Below are 20,955 nucleotides of genomic sequence, written 5' to 3'. Positions count from 1 at the left end.
GCTATCACAACCCATAAGCATAAAAAGCTTGTGATCTTTATTAAAGAAGACTTGTGTGAAATTTAAATATTTTGGACAGGTTGGGAGATTATTGGATGTTATGATTATTCATACATATTTAGACAATATAAATGTTTCCTCTAAACTGTTCTAACTTAATATCATTTTCCATGTCTTTGTTTTCTTAAAGTTTGGTAAATACTGGTTTACTAGAGAGGTGCCTGTGGGAGCTAGGCACACCACTGACTCGTACAAACCACAACGAGGATATTAAAGCTCAGGTCAGTGTCTACAGTTTCGGCCCTTGATATTTATATGAAGAAAGATCCTAGATCTAGAATTGAATTTCTACTGCATCAACTTACTGCAGTATCCAAGAGCAGAACCATCATCTCCATTACTCACTGCAACAGGCTACTCATCTCTCTTGTTTTGTGTGTGACTAATAAACTCCATTATTTGTCTTGAGGCTCATTGCAAAATTGGCAGTTTTTGTTTTTTGCTAGTCTGCAAATACTCTACCGTAGTCCAGCCTACTCCCATCCCAATTTTGTGGTGACAATAGTATCTCTATCTCCCTCCTCAATCCCTGACTGTTCCCTGTAATTTCCTGCTTCTCAACTATTCTACGAATCCAAGTTGAAATGCCGCATTGGAACCTGTGTCAACATAATATTACTAGCCTCTATCTTTGTGCATCTAGCCTGCCTTAACAGTACACATGTCAGCATTGGTACAAACCGATTTCCTTTTTCCACTAGCACTAACCTGTTCTAACCCTCAACCAAAACAAATTGAGAATTCCTACTCCAATATTGTTCTTTGAACCCGACTTTGTGTTTTTGACAGTAAATGGATATTTATTTGAAAATTAGGGCACATGCTGTGCATGCTTTCTGATGAGTCAGATTATTGCTCAAAGTGGAAATGTTTCAACTGAGCACAATTCTGCTCTTATATCTTGCATAAATAATGAGTGATCTTTCACAATTCACCAAGTTCTGCCATTTGCATTTTATCCCATCACTTCATGCACAAAGGATCAATTTGAATGCCATGGGCCACAGTCCACTCACCAAACATGTGCAGTAGACTCTGTTTCCGTGTGTGGGATTTTTAAGTTGATATCTTGTTGCACAGTGTATGTAATTATTGTTTTTCTCTGCAGGTTTTGAGCCACCTTCAGTACCTCTCTGCTCTTTCTGGACTATTTCAACCCTGTTTGATCTTGCATCCAGAGCACGTATTGCAGGATGACTTGTTAAAGCCATTGTTGTCAAATATATTCACAGTACTTTGTATACGTTGCAAGGACTATTTTGGTAATGTACTTTAACTTTTCTTCATCTTCATCCCAGAATACCCTTGGTTTTGCAAAAGGGAAATCATGTTTAACCAATTTATTGGAGTTCTTTGAAGAAGTCACATGTACTGTGGACCAAGGGGAACCAGTGGATGTACTGTCCTTAGATTTCCTGAAGGCATTTGATAAAGTGCCACATCAAAGCTTATTGCAGAAAATAAAAGCTCATGGTGTAGGGGCCCACATATTGGCATGGATAGAAGATGGGCTAGCTAACAGGAAGCAGAGAGTTGGCATAAATAGGTATTTTTTCTGGTTGGCAGGATGTGACGAGTGGTGTGCAACAGGGAAGAATGCTGGGGCCTCAGCTTTTTACAATTTATATAAATGTCTTGGACGAAGGGACCGAAGGAATGTTTGCTAAATTTGCTGACGACACAAAAATAGGTAGGAAAGTGAATTGTGAAGAGGATGTAAGGAGGCTACAAAGTGACATACTTAGGTTAAGTGAGTGTGCAAAGACCTGGCAAATGGAGAATAATGTGGGCAAACGTGAAATCGTTCATTTTGGCAGGAAGAATAAAAAAGTTCATTATCTAAATGGTGAGAGATTGTAGAGCTCTGAGATTCAGAGGGATCTAGGTGTTCTAGTGCGTAAATCACAGAAGGTTAGTATGCAGGTATAGCAGGTAATTAGGAAAGCTAATAGAATGTTATACAACAAAAACAAAGTGCTGGAAAACTAAGCAGGTCTAATAGCATCTGTGGAGAGAAAGACAGAGTTAACATTTCGAGTCCATATGACTCTTCTGAAGAAGAAGAGTCATACAGACTCAAAGCATTAACCCGGTCTTTCTCTCCACTGATGCTGTTAGACCTGCTGAGTTTTTCCAGGATTTTCTGTTTTTGTTTCAAATTTCCAGCATCTGTGATATTTTGCTTTTTTTATAGAATGTTATCATTTATTGTGAGGGGAATTGATTACAAAAGTAGAGAGGTTATGCGTCAGTTGTACAGGGCATTGGTGAGACCACATCTGGAGCATTGTGTACAGTGCTGGTCTCCTTATTTAAAGAAGGGTGTAACTGTGCTAGAAGCAGTTGAGAGAAGGTTTACTAGACTAATACCAGGAATGGCCGGGTTGCCTAATGAGGAAAGGCTGGACAGGTTAGGCTTGTATCCACTGGAATTTAGAAGAGTAAGAGGCGACTTAATTGAAACCTTTAAGATCATGAGGGGTCTTGACAGGGTGGATATGGGGAGGATGTTTGTTGTTGTGGGAGAATCTAGAACTATGGGTCACTGTTTAAAAATAAGGGGTCGCTCATTTAAAACAGAGATGAGAAGAAATTTTTTCTGAGGGTTGAGAGTCTTTGGAATTCACTCTTCCTCAAAAGTGGTGGAAGCAGAGTCTTTGAATATTATTAAGGCAGAGCTAGATAGATTCTTGATTAACAAAGGGATGAAAGGTTTTCAGGGGTAGGCAGGAATATGGGGTTAAGGTTACGTTCAGATCAGCCATGATTTTATTAAATGGCAGAGCAATCTCAAGTGGCCTACTCATGCTCCTAATTCGTATGTTCGTATGTTTTCCAGTATATTTTTCCCAGTTATTGCAAGATAAGTGCATGTGTTTTTCTTTTAAGAGAAAATTAAATTGGATTCGACTGGAAGGAAGTTACTCAGCTCATTGTTGTTAGTTTTACACAGTAAAATCTGCATCTCATGTTCATGCCTGACAAAACTAACTTTTGTCTTTTAAGTACCTTTGTGGTTTCTCTAACCTGTGACAGCAGAGATTGCACCTATGCTCCTTTATATACTCGAAATGCTCCATAGGAACTGTTGAATACTTTCACGTATCACAGAAGTGTTGCAGTGCAGGAGGAAGCCATTCGGCCCATTGTATCTGCACAGGCTCTCCGAATGAGCATTTCACCTAGTGCCATTCTCCTACCATCTCCCTGTAACCCTGCAGATTGTTCCTTTCTAAATAATTATCTAATTCCCTCTTGAATGCCTCGATTAAACCTGCCTCCACCACACTCCTCGGGCAGTGCATTCCAGACCCTAATCACTTGTTGTGTGAAAATGTTTTTTTCTCACATGCTAAGCATGAGCAGCTGCCACCATCACTTGAAGTTATACACTAAGCAAACAAAATAGATTAAGGGTATCTGCAGTGTAGAATAATTCCTGTAGAATGACTAATTACTTTTGATATGATTTAAGAAATAAAAATAATAGGTTCTGTTTGTGACGCCTTTCACATTGGAAGGCCTCGATGTATTTTACACAAGGACTTTGTGCCCAATATTAAATCTGTGTCAGTGAATGTGTTTTGAACGAGTTAAAATCTTGCTCTTTATTTTTATTTCATTTAATTTTGAAGTGCAATGGCTGTTGTTATGTAGGGCAGTTTATTGACTTGCACTTTAAATACTTCAGCATTTTGGTACTAAATCTTTGCTGAAGACATTTCAGTTTCCCCTGTGAAAGTTTTTCTTCCATGGTGCATGTGGATAAACGTTCCAAGAAAACTGATTTTAGTTTTAAATCAGTTAGACCAGTTAGCTCAGCAGGTCAGGATATCCCAGGTACAATGCTGGAAAAGTCTCTGCCTTTGCTTTTGTCCAACATTTACAAGGTTCTTGCTACCTGTGTGGATGATGGCAAAGTCTGCAGGGTGATATAGGAGCACATTCAAGTGGGGTTAGTGAAAAGGAATGCGATAGTGGTAGGGGACTGTATGTTCGGGGGCGGTGGGGGGTGGATAGACACTGTTTTCTGCAGCTGCAACCGAGAGTCCCAAATGTTGTGCTGCCTGCCTGGTGCCAGGGTTAAGCACATCTCTTCGCTGCTGGGGAAGAACTTGGAGTGGACTTGGGAGGGGAAGAATGGTCAGGTTGTCATGGGCCACATAAGAACTAACGACATAGAATGAGGGAAGAGCTCTACTGAGTGAGTTTCAGGAGCTAGGGTTAGAGTTAATAAGCAACATAAAGATAATTTCTGAGAGTGATAACAGCAATCAGAAAATCATAATATGATTAAGGCAGAATCAGCATGCTTTTTTGAAAATGAAAGTTGGGAACCTCTTTTTAAACTAGTGACTTTTCAATGCCGAGCTAATAACTATCTGTGTTTTAGACTGTGAGGTAACATCTGCCATCTACCAAGCTTGGACAGACCTGTTTATCCTTTTGAACACAATTCTACGGAAAAGTGGTCAGGATGCGTTCCCAGCAGTCATTGCTGCAGTGGCAAAGCAGTGGACTGCTCTCACAGGTAATATAAATCAGCTAATGTGTGTGTTTCCTATATCCTGGAGGCCAGATTTTCCCCTTGGGTACTTAGATCATGTGAGCACCACTGATATTAATGTAGCATTTCCAAGTGTGTGTCTTGCAATAAAATATTTTAGAAATAAATTTGAATTGTGTAACTAATTTTGAATCCATACTGAAAAAGTATTATTCCTATTGATTTTTTTCCATATTTAAATGTACAATTCATATTGCACAGTTTGAAATTTTTTATACAACAGATTTACAGCATCTGGCAGATTTGGTCTGTTACTGCACACACAATCACTAGCCTATCCCTGCCGCAACTTTTCACTTGATATAGGAACAAGTTAGTTACCCCTGTTTTTCTTAAAGCTTTCCTTGTAATTAATCTCAAGGGTGAAATTCATCATTGTGAGCACCTGTAATTTAGTATGCAACACTGCAGGAATATTTTGATACATTTTCTGATTTGTTTTCTCATTTAACAGTTGTACATTGAGTACCAAAATTGTCATTTGTTAAAATTTTTATACCATTTGTAATCCTTTTTGAAAAGAGAGCAAAAATTTCTCTCCATTCATTGTGGGGTTTTTTGTACATAAACTTGTCAAAGTTAGTTTTGAATTGTCATTTTTCCGTAGAATTTTCGGCTCCCTCCTGCCCTCAAGGTGTCAACTTTTACTGGAGCATGCTTGCATGGGTACTAGCGACTCTTTGCTATGTATATGTATGCTATTCTTCTTGTATAAACCATGATAGAGAACATTTGTGGGCTGCTCAATTATGGCAGGCATAACAGCAGAACCTTCCATATTCTTTTCAGTCACCGTCTATATCTAGAACTTTCAGCTACAGATTGTCATACAGTGATTAGCCGCAGAAACTTGCCCTGAATATTTTGGAAGCACCAGATCCATTTGTAGCTTCCCAATTATTCTCTGACTAAAACCAGCTAATTTAACGTCAATGCAAGATTAAACTTGAGCCTTTTTTGGTCTGTATGGTTTAATATTGTACTAAGAGAATTAAGTTTGTATTGTTTAATGAATATTTGTTTGTCTTTTAGATACAATTTCCTTGTGCATTCAGCAGTCTATCACCAGACCTTGTTTGTATGAGGTATCCTTACAATTCATTTCTCTCCTTCTGACTGAAGAGGGAAAGAGGCAGCTCCAAATTGGAGCAGTAAGCCACTCAATCAACTCTCTGACTCTTACTAAGCTTTTAGATGGAAATGAAGGGGATGAATCATCAGGCAGTCAGCTCTGTGAGAGCATATTAAAGGTACTCTACGAATTCCAATGCAAATTAATTGTAGTTATTTTGAATGTGTGAAGAAACTAAATTAACTAATATAAGTACAATATTTACAATTAATCTGCTTATCTTTAGTTGCAGAACTGAATTATTGCAAAATACCAATACAGACCTGTTTAAACTTCAGCATCAAAAATTCCAGGCAAATCATACTTTGAGGATTATTGTTGATTTTATTGGCATTTTGATCTCTAGACCTCCAGACATGGTGAACTTGTCAAGTTGAGGGATGAACAAGAAGACTCGCTCCAGTGTCAGCCATAGCTCAGTTAGCAGCACTCTTGTTTCTGAGTCAGCAGTTGTGGGTTGAATTCCCTCTCCAGAGGCTTACGCACAAAAATCTAGGCTGACCCTGCAGTGCAGCGCTGATAGCATTGCACATTGGAGGTGCTCTCCTTCAGATGAGACATTAAACTGAGGTCCCGTCTGCTCTCTCCGATCGACATGAAAGCTCCAATTGTACTATTTTAAAGGATACCACGGAAGTTATTTCCAATGCCCTGGCAAATACTTGCCCCACAGCCAACATTACTGAAATGGATTATCTGCTCATTTTCACATTGCTGTCCATGGGAGTTTGCTGTGCACAAATTTGTTGTGCGTTTCCTATGTTACAGAGTGACAGTGCTTCAAAAGTACAGTACTGTAAAACACTTTGGGATTTCCTGAGGTTGTGAATGTTGTTATAGCAATGCAAGTCTTGTTTCGTTTTTTCTTTTTCCAATCTCATGCTTCAGAATGGACACTGATTTGGCACTACATTGTCCCACTCCAGAAAGAATTTGAGCACAGTGCATAATATAGCAGTCATTGACTTCAAGCTGCATACTGAACAAATACAAAGCAGCACTGACTTAACTACTCTTCCTCATTGATGTGATGCAGAATTGTATCTGCCTGCAATTTGAAGCAAATGGCTCCAAAGATTTTTCCCAGGAGCAGAACGTGGTCAATGTGGGTATTTGAAAAGCTGTTACCTGTATTTGTGAACAGAGTCTTGTTCTCACATCATCTCTGATCCGTTAAAATTCTGCAAAGAGCTAAGTAGTGCACATAGCTCTGATTTTCAGATTTCATTTTTGGATGTAAAAATTCTTGCCTTTCCAACATATTATGAAAGTACTGTGTCCAGATGTTGCTGTAGAATTAACACTAAAGCTAACATTGCTCATGATTCCTTATGTAGAAATCAAACAATTTCCGCGATTGAACATGCAAATTAAGTGCAGAAATTAGAAGTTGCTGTCCGAGATATCCTGCTCCTCCAAAAGTAACGGTATCTTGTTGAGAGACTCATCATTCAAATGTATTGTATGATATGCAATGACTGTGCAAGATAGGATTAAAACTCATTAAAAAATTGGGCCTTGTTCAGTCCAATGTATGCAGCCTTTTAATGGCGAGATAAGTCTTAATTGTTGCCAAACAACCTCTCTGGCACTGAAAAGTAACTTTGTGTGGTGATTCCTTCAGATTTTAGTTATTGGAAATTTTAAAAATGTGCGCACTTCTACTTTTTCTCTGTCTCTATCTTATCTCTTTCTTTCCCTCTCGGTATCACTCTCTGTATTTGATTTGACATTGAATTAAATATTCTAATTAATACTTGCTTGTTCAGACCCTGTGCTCAGTAGAGATTCTTCAATCTGACTGAGTTACACAGTTGCGTGCCTGTTTACACAGGTCCCAGATACTTTTTAGAGCAAGCGGCACTTTTTGATTCCTTAATTTACAATCTAAACCAGTACAAGAGCCCATTGAAGGTGTGTTGGAGTGCAAGTGTGATGAACAGCTGTCACTGCCTTTTTACCACTGCAAAATCTAGCCAAATGAATATCGAACTTTAGAAAAAGAAAGACTTGCATTTGTATAGTGCTTTCAGCTAACTCTAAGCTAGTCACCAATAAATGCAGTAATGAATTCGGAAGAAACCTCTTTATCCAGAGTGTGTCTGAAATGTCTACAATCATTCAGCTGTTTGAGACTGCATTTACCTGGTTTCATCCTTATTTGTCCAGTCATAATCAGAAAATCACCTGCAAAGGCTTCTCTTCCTGAGTCCCCCAAGTAGTTAAGCTGGTGCTGGCTGAAACCAATTTTTAAACTTTGTATTCACTTTATACTGTACTTATCACCTTTAAGGTTAGAGTTCAAAACAACATCCCTCCTGATGTGCATGTTTCAGTATCTGCCATTTGGTGCATTTGAACTCTGATCCACTGGGGGAGCCTGAACATCTCTTATGAAGTTATGAAGGGTGGAATCGTCCCAGACTTGCACTAAAACGATGTTTTACTCGCCGGCCGCAATGGTGACTTCTCACACCGTATCGTCCCAAACCTGCTGCATTAATTATGCATTCCCAGGAAACACACCATTTTGATGGTGGGCAGGCTCTCATTCGCCCGCCATGCCATCACTTCGCCACTTCATCACGCCAGGCACCATATTTAAAGCACTGCTGCGTGCACACCTCTCGGTGCTTCCAACCCAGGTCTCCTCACTGCATGTCGTCATCATCCTCCACAAATCTAACAGCTATGAAGGCCTCCTGAGCGTGCCTGCCTCGTCTGGCCAGTGCAAGGGCTTCATCGTCGTCGTCATCATCATCGCCTTCGAGGACCTCCTCACCCTCTTGACCATTGGCGTCGTCCTCATCAGAGCAGACCTCCAGCTCCTCCATCTCTCCTCAGCCAGCTCCTCTCCCTGTTGCAGCACCAGGCTGTAAAGTAACATCCACTGTGGACTACATTGCAGGGCTCCACCAAACCGGTCCAGGTACCGGAACCTCGTTTTCATCCCGATGGTTTGCCCCACCAAGTTGCGATTGCAGCGTGAGTCTCATTATGCCTTCGTTCTGCTGCAGTCTGAGACTGACGCACATCAGCCACATCCTCCACGGGTGGCCCTTGGAGCCATCTCTGCAGCCTCTGGACTCTGGAAGACATCAGGGATCTCTGACTGACTGAGAATGTAGGATTCATGCACACTCCCTGGAAACCGTGCGCAGACCTGCAGGATGCGTTTGTGGTGGTCGCACACCAGCTGCACATTCAGCAAATGGAATCCCTTGTGGTTAACATCCCTTGTTGCGACAGATCTGAGCACCACATAAGTACAGTCGATGACACCCTGCACCTGTAGGAATCCCGCGATCTGGGCATATCCAATCGCTCTTGCATCCTGGCTCTCCTGGTCCCAGGCAAAATGCACAAAGTTGTGTGCCCTCCGGAAGAAGGCATCCGTGGCCTCATGGATGCATTTGTGGGTGTAGGCTTGTGATATCCCACAGAGGTCACCTGTGGAGCCCTGAAAGGAGCCACTGGCATAAAAATTGAGGGCTGTGGTCACTTTCACGCCCACTGGCAGTGGACGCCCTCCATGTCCCATGGTGCCAAATCCTGCAGTAGCTGGCAGATGTGACCAACTAGTTTTCCAGACATGCACAGTCTTTGGCGAAACTGGTTCTTGGTCACCTGCAGGAATGAAAGGTGATATCTATAAGACCTGGGTCTAGCTAGGTGCCAACCAGCGACGGCTTGCTGTGGCTTCAGTGGTGTGTGCAGAAGCCTCAGTTGCCCCTTCATTCTGAGCATGACGCTCCTCCCTCTGTGCATCCAGGCACCTCAGCCGCCCTCTTCTTCATCGTCTTCACTCTGTGTATGCCACGAGACATACAGCTCGTTCACCAGGCTCCATGCTCCTGATGTTGTACTCCTACAGGATAAAAGAGAGAGATGCGTGGATTAGCATGGGTGTTCTAAGAACCCCTCTTGGTTAAGTCTGAAGGCCCCTTAACACCTCCTGGAGAGTACTGGCCATCACTTGGATGGCCAGAGATTAGTGCGCTGCATTGCTGACTGAAACTCCACCCACCTCCATCCCACTCCACCTGACTGATTGGCAGCAGTTTTGCCCACTGGACTGCATGCTGTGCTCTGAGCTCAGGCGCAGGCATTCTCCTTACCCACTGGTAAGGCTGCACTGTTACCTTGAACCATGGGGGAGACTCGTCCAAACTGGGATGGTGACATTGCAAGGGGCTGTGAATGCCTCCATCAGTCACTGCCCCATGGCCAGCTTTAGCAAGGAGAATGTACAACATGCCCGCTCATCCAGCTGTTCTGCAGTCCACTAAAAGGCTCATTAGTTTGCAGTTTGTGCCTGAGGGTTGAAAAGCTCTGGAGCACTTGTGGCACTTTCATGCCCCTGCGTTGCTTGAGTGGGCAGATAAGCAATACTTGGCCATCCACAGATAGCACTGCAAAATCTGTTCAGTGATGCACTGCTTAGAATTTCTCTGGTGTGCAATGCTTAGAAAAACTCAGATCCTTTATTTAGACATACGTCAGTTTATCTCAACTTCTTAAATGTATAGACTGATTTAAGGGATTGAGAAAAATTGACACAGAACTAGTACTGTGGAAGACATTGTAACATTATAGGGGCTGTTAGTATGAATTAAAATACATACCCCTACTTGTTCCAGGAACATGCGTGGGAAAAATATATTCTCTCCTAAAACATCAAATATTCAGTGAAAACTGATGGAAGTAAAAGCCCAACTAGACAACAAGTCACTGAAGCCATTAGTGGGAGATGGACAGCATCTACTTATTTGTTTAGCAGCTGAAATTGTAATGATCATCAAATGTAATCCAATTGCCGAGCAAATGTGACTACTGAGAAAATCAGTTTAAAAATAAATGCTCTGGATTAATTACTTGCTATATATTCTCTTTGTCCTTGCAATAAGCTTTTGTTTAATTGTCTGTACATTGGTAGATTCCATTGTATTTTTTGAGTGGAGACAAGTACTGTTAAATATTTGAGTAACAAAAGGAGACTTAAAGAGGATCTATGTTTTGAAAATTACAAAGGATATAGAGCTAGCTGAAACCAAAATTAAATAAGAGAAAGAAATATTGAAATTTCCACTTGAGTATTATGAGAAATATATTTTCAGTCGCCTGTGGTTGATTTAGTTGTGGCTTATCCATTTTTATTTTGCAGAGCTATGAAGGTAAATCGTCTGACGATAATCACAGAAAGGTTGCAGCGAGTGCTCTAACAGCATTGTTTCCTGTAAGCATTTGTGCCCAGAAGCATGCCTTGCAGGGTAAGTCATAAAAATATTCCAGTGCACTTGTAAAATTAATCTTGAGCTGCCTTTAGTTGGATTATCTAAACATGGAGTAATGAGATATTATATGAACCAAAAAGGCTATGTTCAAATCCACCTTAAGCTTATAGCATCAATAGCCATCCTCTCCAATGACTATTAAAGATCACAAGTGAAATGAACTGTAACTTCTCAATCTGTTTACCAGTGGTCATGAGTTTGTAGTTCATATGTACCAGTAATAAGGCCATAACAGCTTGGATACAAGAAGAATAAAAAGGGTATTCAGACCATGCGAGAACTGATCTTTCTGGTCACCTGCATGCATGATTCTTAATGCTGGTTACTTACTATCATTTACAAATAGGGTATCAGAGAGAGTGGTAGAAGAAGGGAAAAGAAATATCTTCATTCATTATCCTTCATAAATTTTGAGAATAGAACCTAGCATTGATAGGATCCAAAGCAGCAACATACTTATGTGATGCTAAAATGTATTGCATGCGTAATGTCATAAGTAGTTCCAGGATCTGTGATGTTTCACTAATTGATTCTTCCTGAAGCTTCTTCGTTCTTTGCATTTATACCTCTCAGCCGCAATAGTTTAGGAAACACAAATAGTAACCAAACATCACAGTTGAATGAGAAGTCAAATATTATGTCTGGACTTGAAGACATTGCAATTGACAACTTGGTTTTTTGAAGCTGATGACTGTAAGCCAGGCTCTTCCTTTTTACTAATATTGAGATCATCCATACAGCTGCCTCTGCCACACCACCCTTCCCCGTAGCCTCCAGAGAAACCCTCCTGCCATTGAACTGAACCCACATCTTTCACTAGTTTCACTCCTATTTTCCCTCATGCCCTGTCTGAGCTCATGACACCCACCTCCTGCTTGCTTAACCGCATTTGCACGAATCATGCAACTTCCTTTGATAGCCACATGCTAATTACGAATGATTCCACTTGCTCAAATGTTGTCCCCCTCCATTTCAAAACAGTCATCATTATCCTTAAATAAACCAACCCGGGACTTATCTGTCTTTGAAACTGCCTGCCGACCCATCTCCAACTTCTCTATGTTGCCAGCTTCCAGATCCAAGACCATCTTTCATACAACTTTATGCTCGAGTCTCTCTAATCTGGCTTCCCACCCCCACCCGCCACAGCACTGAAAAGGACTTAATCAGTCACAAATTAAGTTTTCTGTGAACATTTCCATGGGGCATTATTCCGCTTTGCCTTTCTCAACCTTTCTCTAATTTTTGGCATGGTTCACCTCACAGTCCTCCGACAGTGCCTCCCCCTGTCCACATCAATGGATCTGCCCTTTGAGTTCCACTCTCTCCTATTCAAACATAGCCAGGTCATCTCCAGCAGTGAGCTATTCTTTCTTCCCCCACACTGTTACCTCTGGGGTCTCCCAAGGATCTACCCTTGACCTACTCCTTGCCTGCTACATGCTGTCGCTTGGTGATATCATCGTAAGACGTGGGCCACATTCCACATTTGTACTGACGATACCCAACTCTGCCACTCCACCACCTCTCTCAACCCATCCACTGCCCCACCTTGTAAAACTGCTTGTCTGAGATCTGGGTGTGGATGAGCAAGCGATTCCTCGAGTTAAACATTGAGAAAACCAAGCACATCATTTTCAGCCATGCCACAAACTCCTTCCCTGCCCTTAACTTCCTCCAGTACTGCAGCTACCTGAGAACTCTGCATTACTCCGAATTTAGCCACTGGTATATCCTCCATTCCTTTTGCCTGGCCATTGTCTTTCATGTCTTCAACTGTCTATATCCTTTGCTCTGAATTCCCCTGCCTAAACCTCTGTGCCTCTCCTTTCCCTTTAAGACCCATCCTTAAAACCTCTTTTACCAAACTTTTAATGACATGTACCCACCCCATCAAAATATCTTCTCTTTGACTCGAAGTACGTTTTTGAAGTACGTTTCTATGAATCACCTTTATCTTCATTAAAAGCATTATATAAAAGCAAGTTATTATTGCCTTGCACTCTTTAATTAGTTCAGGATATCCACTGATGGAGCTTATAACACAAAATGGAAAAGGTTTGTGCGATTATGTTCAAATTCAGTTAATGCTGACTTGGTGTTCCACTGAATTTATTTGTTCTGTCTCTTGTAGTGTTGAACTGTTATTTTGGTTCTGGCTCCGATAGTATGTAATGTACACTGAGGTACCTTTAGTGTCTGGTGGACGTTAATTTACAATTAATTCTATTTGAGTTCACATTATCATATTACACTCTCTCACCTACTTCAGATTGTATTGTTTAAGGATCTCCCAACTACTTTTTTTTATTCATTCTTGGGATGTGGGCTTCGCTGGCTGCGTCAGCATTTATTGCCCATCCCTAGTTGCCCTTGAGAAGGTGGTGGTCAGCTGCCTTCTTGAACTGCTGCAGTCCACATGGTGTGGGTACACCCACAGTGCTGTTAGGAAGTGAGTTCTATGGTTTTTACCCAGTGATAGTGAAGGAATGGTGACATATGTCCAAGCCAGGATGGTGAGCGACTTGGAGGGGAACTTCCAGGTGGCAGCGTTCCCATCTATCTGCTGCCCTTGCCCTTCCAGATGGCAGTGATCATGGGTTTGGAAGGTGCTGTCTAAGGAGCCTTGGTAAATTCCTGCAGTGTAGCTTGTAGATGGCACACACTGCTGCTACTGTGCATCGGTGGTGGAGGGATTGAATGTTTGTGGATGCGGTGCCAATCAAACAGGCTGCTTTGTCCTGGATCGTGTCAAGCTTCTTGACTGCTGTGGGAGCTGCACTTATCCAGGCAATTAGAGAGTATTCCATCACACTCCTGACTTGTGGCTTATAGATGGTGGACAGGCTTTGGGGAGTCAGGAGGTGAGTTACTCGTCGCATGATTCCTCGTCTCTGACCTGCCCTTGTAGCCACAGTATTTATATGGCTAGTCCAGTTCAGTTTCTGGTAATGGTAACCCCCCAGGATATTGTTAGTGGGGGATTCAGTGATGTTAATGCCAAGATGCGATGGTTAGATTCTCTTTTGTTGGAGGTGGTCATTGTGTGGCGCGAGTGTTACTTGCCACTTGTCAGCCCAAGCTTGGATATTGTCCAGGTCTTGCTACATTTGGACATGGCCTGCTTCAGTATCTGAGGAGTCGCGAATGGTGCTGAGCATTGTGCAATCATCAGCGAACATCCCCACTTCTGACCTTATGATGGAAGGAAGGTCATTGATGAAACAGCTGAAGATGGTTGGGCCAAGGACACTACCCTGTGGAACTCCTGCAGTGATGTCCTGGTGCTGAGATGACTGACCTCCAACAACTGCAACCATCTTCCTTTGTGCTAGGTATGAATCCAACCAGTGGAGAGTTTCCCCCGATTCCCATTGACTCCAGTTTTGCTAGGGCTCCTTAATGCCACACTCTGTCAAATGCTGCCTTGATGTCATGGGCAGCCACTCTCCCCTCCCCTCGCGAGTTAAGCTCTTTTGTCTATGTTTGAACCAAGGCTGTAATGAGGTCAGGAGCTGAGTGGCCCTGATGGAACCTGAACTTGGGCGTCAATGAGCAGGTTACTGCTAAGCAAGTGCCGCTTGATAGCACTGTTGATGACCCCTTCCATTGCTTTACTCATGATGGAGAGTAGACTGATGGGGCAGTAATTGCTGGGTTAGATTTGTCCTCCATTTTGTGTACAGGACATACCTGGGCAATTTTCCACATAGCCAGGTAGATGTCAGTGTTTTAACTGACTGGAACAGCTTGGCTAGGGGCACGGCAAGTTCTGTGTCCAGTTAGGATCTCATTTTCTAAATGATTATTCATCAAAGGTATTGTATCCACCATTCAGATTTGTTCAAACAACTGGGTTTAAATTCCTTTCATTGAAAACTATGTTATTGTTAACATTTGTATCAATTTGTAAAGTCAGTGCTGTGCAAGGCGTTATTGTAAATCAACTCTATTTGATTTGTCACTTCAGTAGAGTGATCCTCAGGACTCACCCAAATATTTAACTCAAAGCTACTTCAATATTTAAATTGAATCAGAAAATTGTCCTCAAATCATTTGATCCTCCTTTGGACGAGTCAGAAGTGGAATGACATTTCCACTAAGATCTTTATTTCCACTGAGGCCTTTTAACAGTTATTCACTTTCTGTGATGCAAGAACTCAGACAACTGGTTGGTAAGCAGCAGATTGCCATGTGATTGGTTAAGTGTATCATATGTTCTACCATCTTGCAGAGGAAAAGCACAGGCAAGTTAACGACCGTTCCATCTATTCCAGATAGTTTTCCCATTTAGGAAAACTGTTGCACGTTTACTAAACATTATCATGTAGATTTAATTGCCATTATAGCATCTTTAATGGATCAACTCCAGTACCTGGTGATGTAATTCCTACACAGGAGCTTCCCTTTTCAATTTTGCTCAAATTTGATATGCACAAACAAGGTGTAAGGATGCAGAGTGAAGATTATATATTATCTACCTAATAGGATCTTTGCCATTCTTTCACTGATATGCATTCTTCATATAGCATAAGCGTTCTCGTACATCCCTCCCAGTCTCAGAGAGCTACCATTTTATTTTGGAGAGGTTGTAAAGATCTTAGTTTTAATTTTTCTTGGCTTTAAAATTGGACTGTGGCTTTGAAAAAACTATCATGGCTGCACTTGAAAGACATGTTCGCTGGAACAGGATGAGGAATATCTACAATGTTGCTATCCTGGAATATAGGGTGCCATAAGAGAACAGGATAGTGCCAGAAAAGAGTTCTGGACTAGAAGGAACTGCCTAACAACAGCATTTAATTGGCTCTTTACCGAGTAACCAGGGCTTTGTGTGGTAACCGTGCAAGCAGAACAGCTCCTAGCCTGCAAAGAGGAAAGACCTGAAATCCCTCTCCTGTGTTTGTAAGATTCCAGCAATTCTGCCATAATAGCTAGCTGGCTATCCCTCACATCTCTATAACCTGCTTTCTCTGAAAGCCCCTGTCAAGAGGAAAAAGGGAAAAATCACCAGTAGAGACATTGAAAAACAAGTTTTTCAACCAGTGAACCACAGATTGGAAGTGCTGGGAGAACACCTCATGTCATCAACAATAAACTGCAAGGAAGTTGGAAGACATCAACCATGTGTGTGTGTGTGTAAGAAGGGGTAGAGTTTAAGCTGTTCAGTTAGCAGTTCATATTTCTTTCTTTTGCCGCTGGTTAAAGACAATTTGTGCAATAAACAGTTATTTACTCATTAAGTTTGTAAACCTGGTGCTCATATTCTGTTAACCTAAATTAAACAGTTAGGTAGAATTGGGGCAATCTGGTTGTTTGGTTAAACTTCACATTTGTCGGGCATCAGGGAACAGTGGGGCTTGATATAACAGTTCACTATTCCCATTGAGCCGTGACAAAGTGTGGGGGCTTGAGCCCAGGATATTTTGCAACAAAAGACAACAACGATTTGGGTGTAGATTTAGTAAGTAATAAAATCTAAAAGGAAACACCAGGTTTGTACTATCAAAAATAAGATGGCACTGGAAACTGCTAAAACCTTCCTGCAAGTAGAAGAGATGCCCCTGACCATTTTACAAGGTATCCCAAAAGCCAGGTTAATTGAATTGGCAAGTAAATTAAGAGTAGGATTTGCTGCCAAAGCTAGGAAAGCAGATAATCGAAGAGATGGCGCAGCATTTAAAACTGGAATGATTACCCAAGAGATCGAGTTCTCCAAGGGGCGGTTCATTGGAATGGGCTCAGATTCAGTTGCAAATGAAAAAATTGGAACTAGAGGCAGCAGAAAAAGAAAGCATTCCAAAGGGAACAGGCAGGATTCCAGGTAAGAGAGAAGGATAAAGAAAGATAATTCCAGCTTAGAATGCTGGCAGTTAAAAAAGAGACACCAGGAGGTGAGGCAGGACTTATGTCCAGATCAGAATCCAGTGGGGAGATGTTTAAATTTATACATGCTCTTCCAAAATTTTAAGAAAGAGATGTTGAAGCGTTCTTTATTTCATTTGAGAAGATAATTAAACAGATGAACTGGCCAAAGGACAACTGGACATTGCCCATGCAGAGCAAATTGACAGGTAGAGCACAGGAAATTTATGCTTCACTGTCAAAGGAGGTTTCTAGGGACTATGATGTGATGAAAAAGGCCATTTTGAGTGCATAGGAGTTGGTTGCTGAAGCATACAGACAAAAGTTTCAAAATTTAACGGAACAGCCTGGGCAAACTTACATTGAATTTGAAAGGGTTAAGCAAATTCGTTTTGACTGGTGGATATGAGCATTAGGAGTTGAAACTACCTATGAAGTTCTCAGATCCTTTTCTTGGAAGAATTTAAAAACTCCCTACCTTCTGTAATAAGAACCCATGTTGAAGACCAAAGGGTTGCAACTGCTAGACAGGCAGCAGTAATGGCTAATGATTATGAGCTGATCCATAAAACTAAACCTTTTTTCCATCACCCCCATAAATTTGATATGGATAGAAAGTGGGAGAGTGAAGAGGAGGCAGGTAACCAGGGTAAAGAAAGCTGGGAATACCTTGAGATCCCCTCCCCAGATCAGGAAGGAAAGAAGGTACTGAGGGTGGAGGTGAAACTCGAAGGCCTAAGTGTTTCCATTGTAATAAATTGGGACATATTCAGAATGCTGGAAGTTGCGAGGGAAGCCAGTAGGATTTATTGGAGTTCATAAGAGTGAGTCCGAAAAGGGAGTTCAAAAAGAAAATGCCACGGACCAAATTGTAGCTTTAACTACAAATAAGGGTCTGGAGATAAACGCTGCTGTGAATGCAGGTGAAGTAAATAAGGTAGATGAGAGGATATAAAGGGTTTTTGTCTAAAGGAAAGATAACCCGTTTTTCATCAAATGATGCAGCTAAACCCATAACTATATTAAGGGACACCGGAGCTACTAAAACTTTTTTGCTGGAGAAAGACCTAGTTTACCTTCCAGAGAGTTTAATGAAAGCTAAAGTATTGGCAAATGGGATAAATAGAGAGTATATCCTGGTTGTATTATACAAAGTGCAATTGGAAAGTGATTTTTTTTGTCTAGATCGGTGGTTGTAGGAGTGGTTGGGAAATTTCCCGTGGATGGAGTTGATTTACTCCTGGGGAACGATTTGGCAGGAGTGATGGTTATAGCTTTGCCCATAATTATGGAAAGTCTGAGGAGGCTAAAGAGACCAAACTGTTACAAGAACAAGTTTTTTCCATCATGTGTAGTGACCAGAGCAATGGCTAAGCAAAGTCCATCACCAGAGGTCAAAGGAATACCACGATCAGATGTTAGAGTAACCAAAACTTTCTTTAAGGATGAGAATAATTCAAAGGAAGTGTTTAGCATGTCTTCCTTAATTGAGGCTCAGAAAGCAGATCCAGAGATAAACAAGTTAGCACAGCCAGCTCACACTGAAGTTGAGGCCGAAGGAGTTCCAGAGTGCTATTATCTTAAAAATGGAGCTCTGGTGAGGAAGTGGAGACACCCTCACAGACCTGCGGATGAGGAATGGATGGTTGCTCATCAGATAGTGGTGCGGCCCAAATATCGTAAGGAGATATTGCAAGTAGCACATGAAATCCCTATGGCAGGACATGTAGAAATACGGAAAACCCAAGCATTGATAAACAGGCATTTTACCTGGCCAAGACTTCATAAGGCCATAGTTCAATTTTGTAAGACGTGTCATAAATGTCAGGTAGTAGGTAAACTCCAATGTGTAATTACACTAGCACCTTTAATACACATGCCAATTTTTGAAGAACCATTCAGTCAGGTATTAGTAGATTGTGTAGGACCATTACCCAAAAGAAAAGGAGAATCATCAATATATCTTTACAATCATGGATATGACCACCTGATTTCCAGAAGCTATTCCTTTAAGGATGATTGCAGCTAAGGTGGTAGTGGAAAAGTTAACTCAGTTTTTCACTTGTTATGGCCTACCAATTGAAATACAACCTGACCAAGGTTCTCACTTCATGTCTAAGATTTTCTAGGACACAATCAGCAATTTGGGTATCAAACAACTAAAGTCTAGCACTTATCACCTACAGACACAGGGAGCTTTAGAGAGATATCATCAGACTCAAAACCATGATTAAGATCTATTGCCATGTATACCCAAAGGATTGGGACAAAGGATTAGATCTCTTACTATTTGCTACCAGAGATTCTTCTAGTGAATCTACTGGATTTAGTCCATTCGAATTGATCTGTGGTTATGAAATAAGAGGCCCATTAAAATTGATTAGAGAAAAGTTCCTGAAACGGAAAGATGAATCCTCCATGTTGGATTACGTGTCCATGTTCCTGGAAAGACTCGCAGGAGCACTTAAAGTAGCACGAGAGCACTTGAAAATTTCCCAAGCCAAAATGAAAGAATGGGCAGACAAAACATGCTACAACTAGAACATTCCAAGCAGGAAACAAAGTGTTGGCATTGTTACCTTTGCAGGGTGAACCCCTGAAAGTGAAATTCAGTGGCCCCTACAAAATAGCTAGGAGAGTTCATGCAGTGACTTATCTGATAGATACTCCTGAGCGTAGGAAGAAGAAACGGTTATGTCACATAAACATGTTTGAGCAGTTTCATTGCAGAGGAGATGATCAGAAAGAGCAAGTGTGCTAGGTGGTTGGAGTAGTGGAGGATGACAACGACAGTAAAAGTCATGTAGAAGGAGAAATACTGCACAAATTGAAACACCTACAATTCAACCAGCCAATACGAAAATAATGGGACAGTTAGACATTGTGTTCTTGTATTTAGAGGAAGGACCACGGAAAGATTTAATAAGGTTATTTAGGAAGTATAAGGAAATTTGTACAGGTACACTTGGATGTACTACGTTAACTAAACATGATGTGGACGTAGGAGCCTCAGTGCCAATAAAACAACATCCATATCGGTTGGGCTCAAATAAATGAGCTCAGGAACAGAAATCAAATATATGCTGGAAAATAAATTGATTGAGCCCAGCCAAAGCAGCTGGAGCTCACTGGTCGTGTTGGTTCCTAGCCAGATGGATCCACTCAATTTTGTGTAGATTATAGGAAAGTGAATGTAATAACAAGGACACATTTGTACTTGATTCCTCGGTTAGAGGATTGCATCGATAGGGTGGATAGTGCCTCATTTCTTTTTAAAATTGATCTATTGAGGGGGTACTGGCAAGTGCCATTAACATCAAAGGCTAAAGAAATATCCACCTTTATTACATCAAGTGGACTGTATCAATGTCTAGTCATGCCGTTTGGGTTTAAAAACGCCCCAGCTTCATTCCAGAGACTTATGCATCGAGTCGCAGCTGAAGTACTTTTTTTTTTAATTCATCCACAGGATGTGGGCTTTGCTGGCTGGGCCAGCATTTATTGCCCATCCCTAGTTTCCTTTGGGAAGGTGGTGGTGAGCTGCCTTCTTGAACTGCTGCAATCCATGTGGTGTAGGTACACCCACAGTGCTGTGAGGAAGGGAGTTCCAGGATTTTGACCCAGCTACAGTGATGGAACACCGATATATTTCCTTGAAGTACCTAACTGTGTGGTTTATTTAGACGATGCTGTCATATATAGTGACACATGGGAAGATCATGTAAAGCAATTAGAGGACTCATTTAAGCAATTGCTTTTGGCTGGTTTAGCCATAAATCTGGCCAAAAGCGAATTTGCAAAAGCAAGGGTAACTTACCTTGGTCACATTGTCGGACAAGGGCAGGTGTTGCCAAGAACAGCAAAAGTGAATGCTCTAATAGAATTTTCCATTCCTAAAACCAAATGAGAAATTGAGGTTTTTGGGAATGTGTGTGTTTTATAGGAAGTTTGTGCCTAATTTCCGCATAAAAGCTGTACCTCTAACCAATTTGTTAAGAAAACGGACAAAAGAGGTATGGTCAGCAGAATGCCAAGCG

At 41.4% G+C, this 20,955-nt stretch overlaps 1 protein-coding gene across 2 annotated transcripts in view; it reads left to right on the top strand.

Annotated features, from left to right (window-relative positions):
- The window catches only part of rttn (rotatin), a 213,179-nt gene that overhangs the window by 173,134 nt on the left and 19,090 nt on the right, over nt 1-20,955 (top strand). For both annotated transcript variants that reach the window (XM_078540041.1, XM_078540040.1), the window contains exons 38-42: nt 191-281; nt 1,169-1,322; nt 4,454-4,591; nt 5,660-5,877; nt 10,924-11,029. In XM_078540041.1, the coding sequence (XP_078396167.1) occupies nt 191-281; nt 1,169-1,322; nt 4,454-4,591; nt 5,660-5,877; nt 10,924-11,029 (707 nt within the window). The remainder of the gene's footprint in view (nt 1-190; nt 282-1,168; nt 1,323-4,453; nt 4,592-5,659; nt 5,878-10,923; nt 11,030-20,955) is intronic.

This window comes from Cetorhinus maximus, chromosome 4 (assembly GCF_964194155.1).
Source record: "Cetorhinus maximus chromosome 4, sCetMax3.hap1.1, whole genome shotgun sequence".
NCBI classification, from domain to species: Eukaryota; Metazoa; Chordata; class Chondrichthyes; order Lamniformes; family Cetorhinidae; genus Cetorhinus; species Cetorhinus maximus.
Note: the sequence above shows the minus strand (reverse complement) of the source record. Positions and strands in the feature narration are given on the sequence as shown.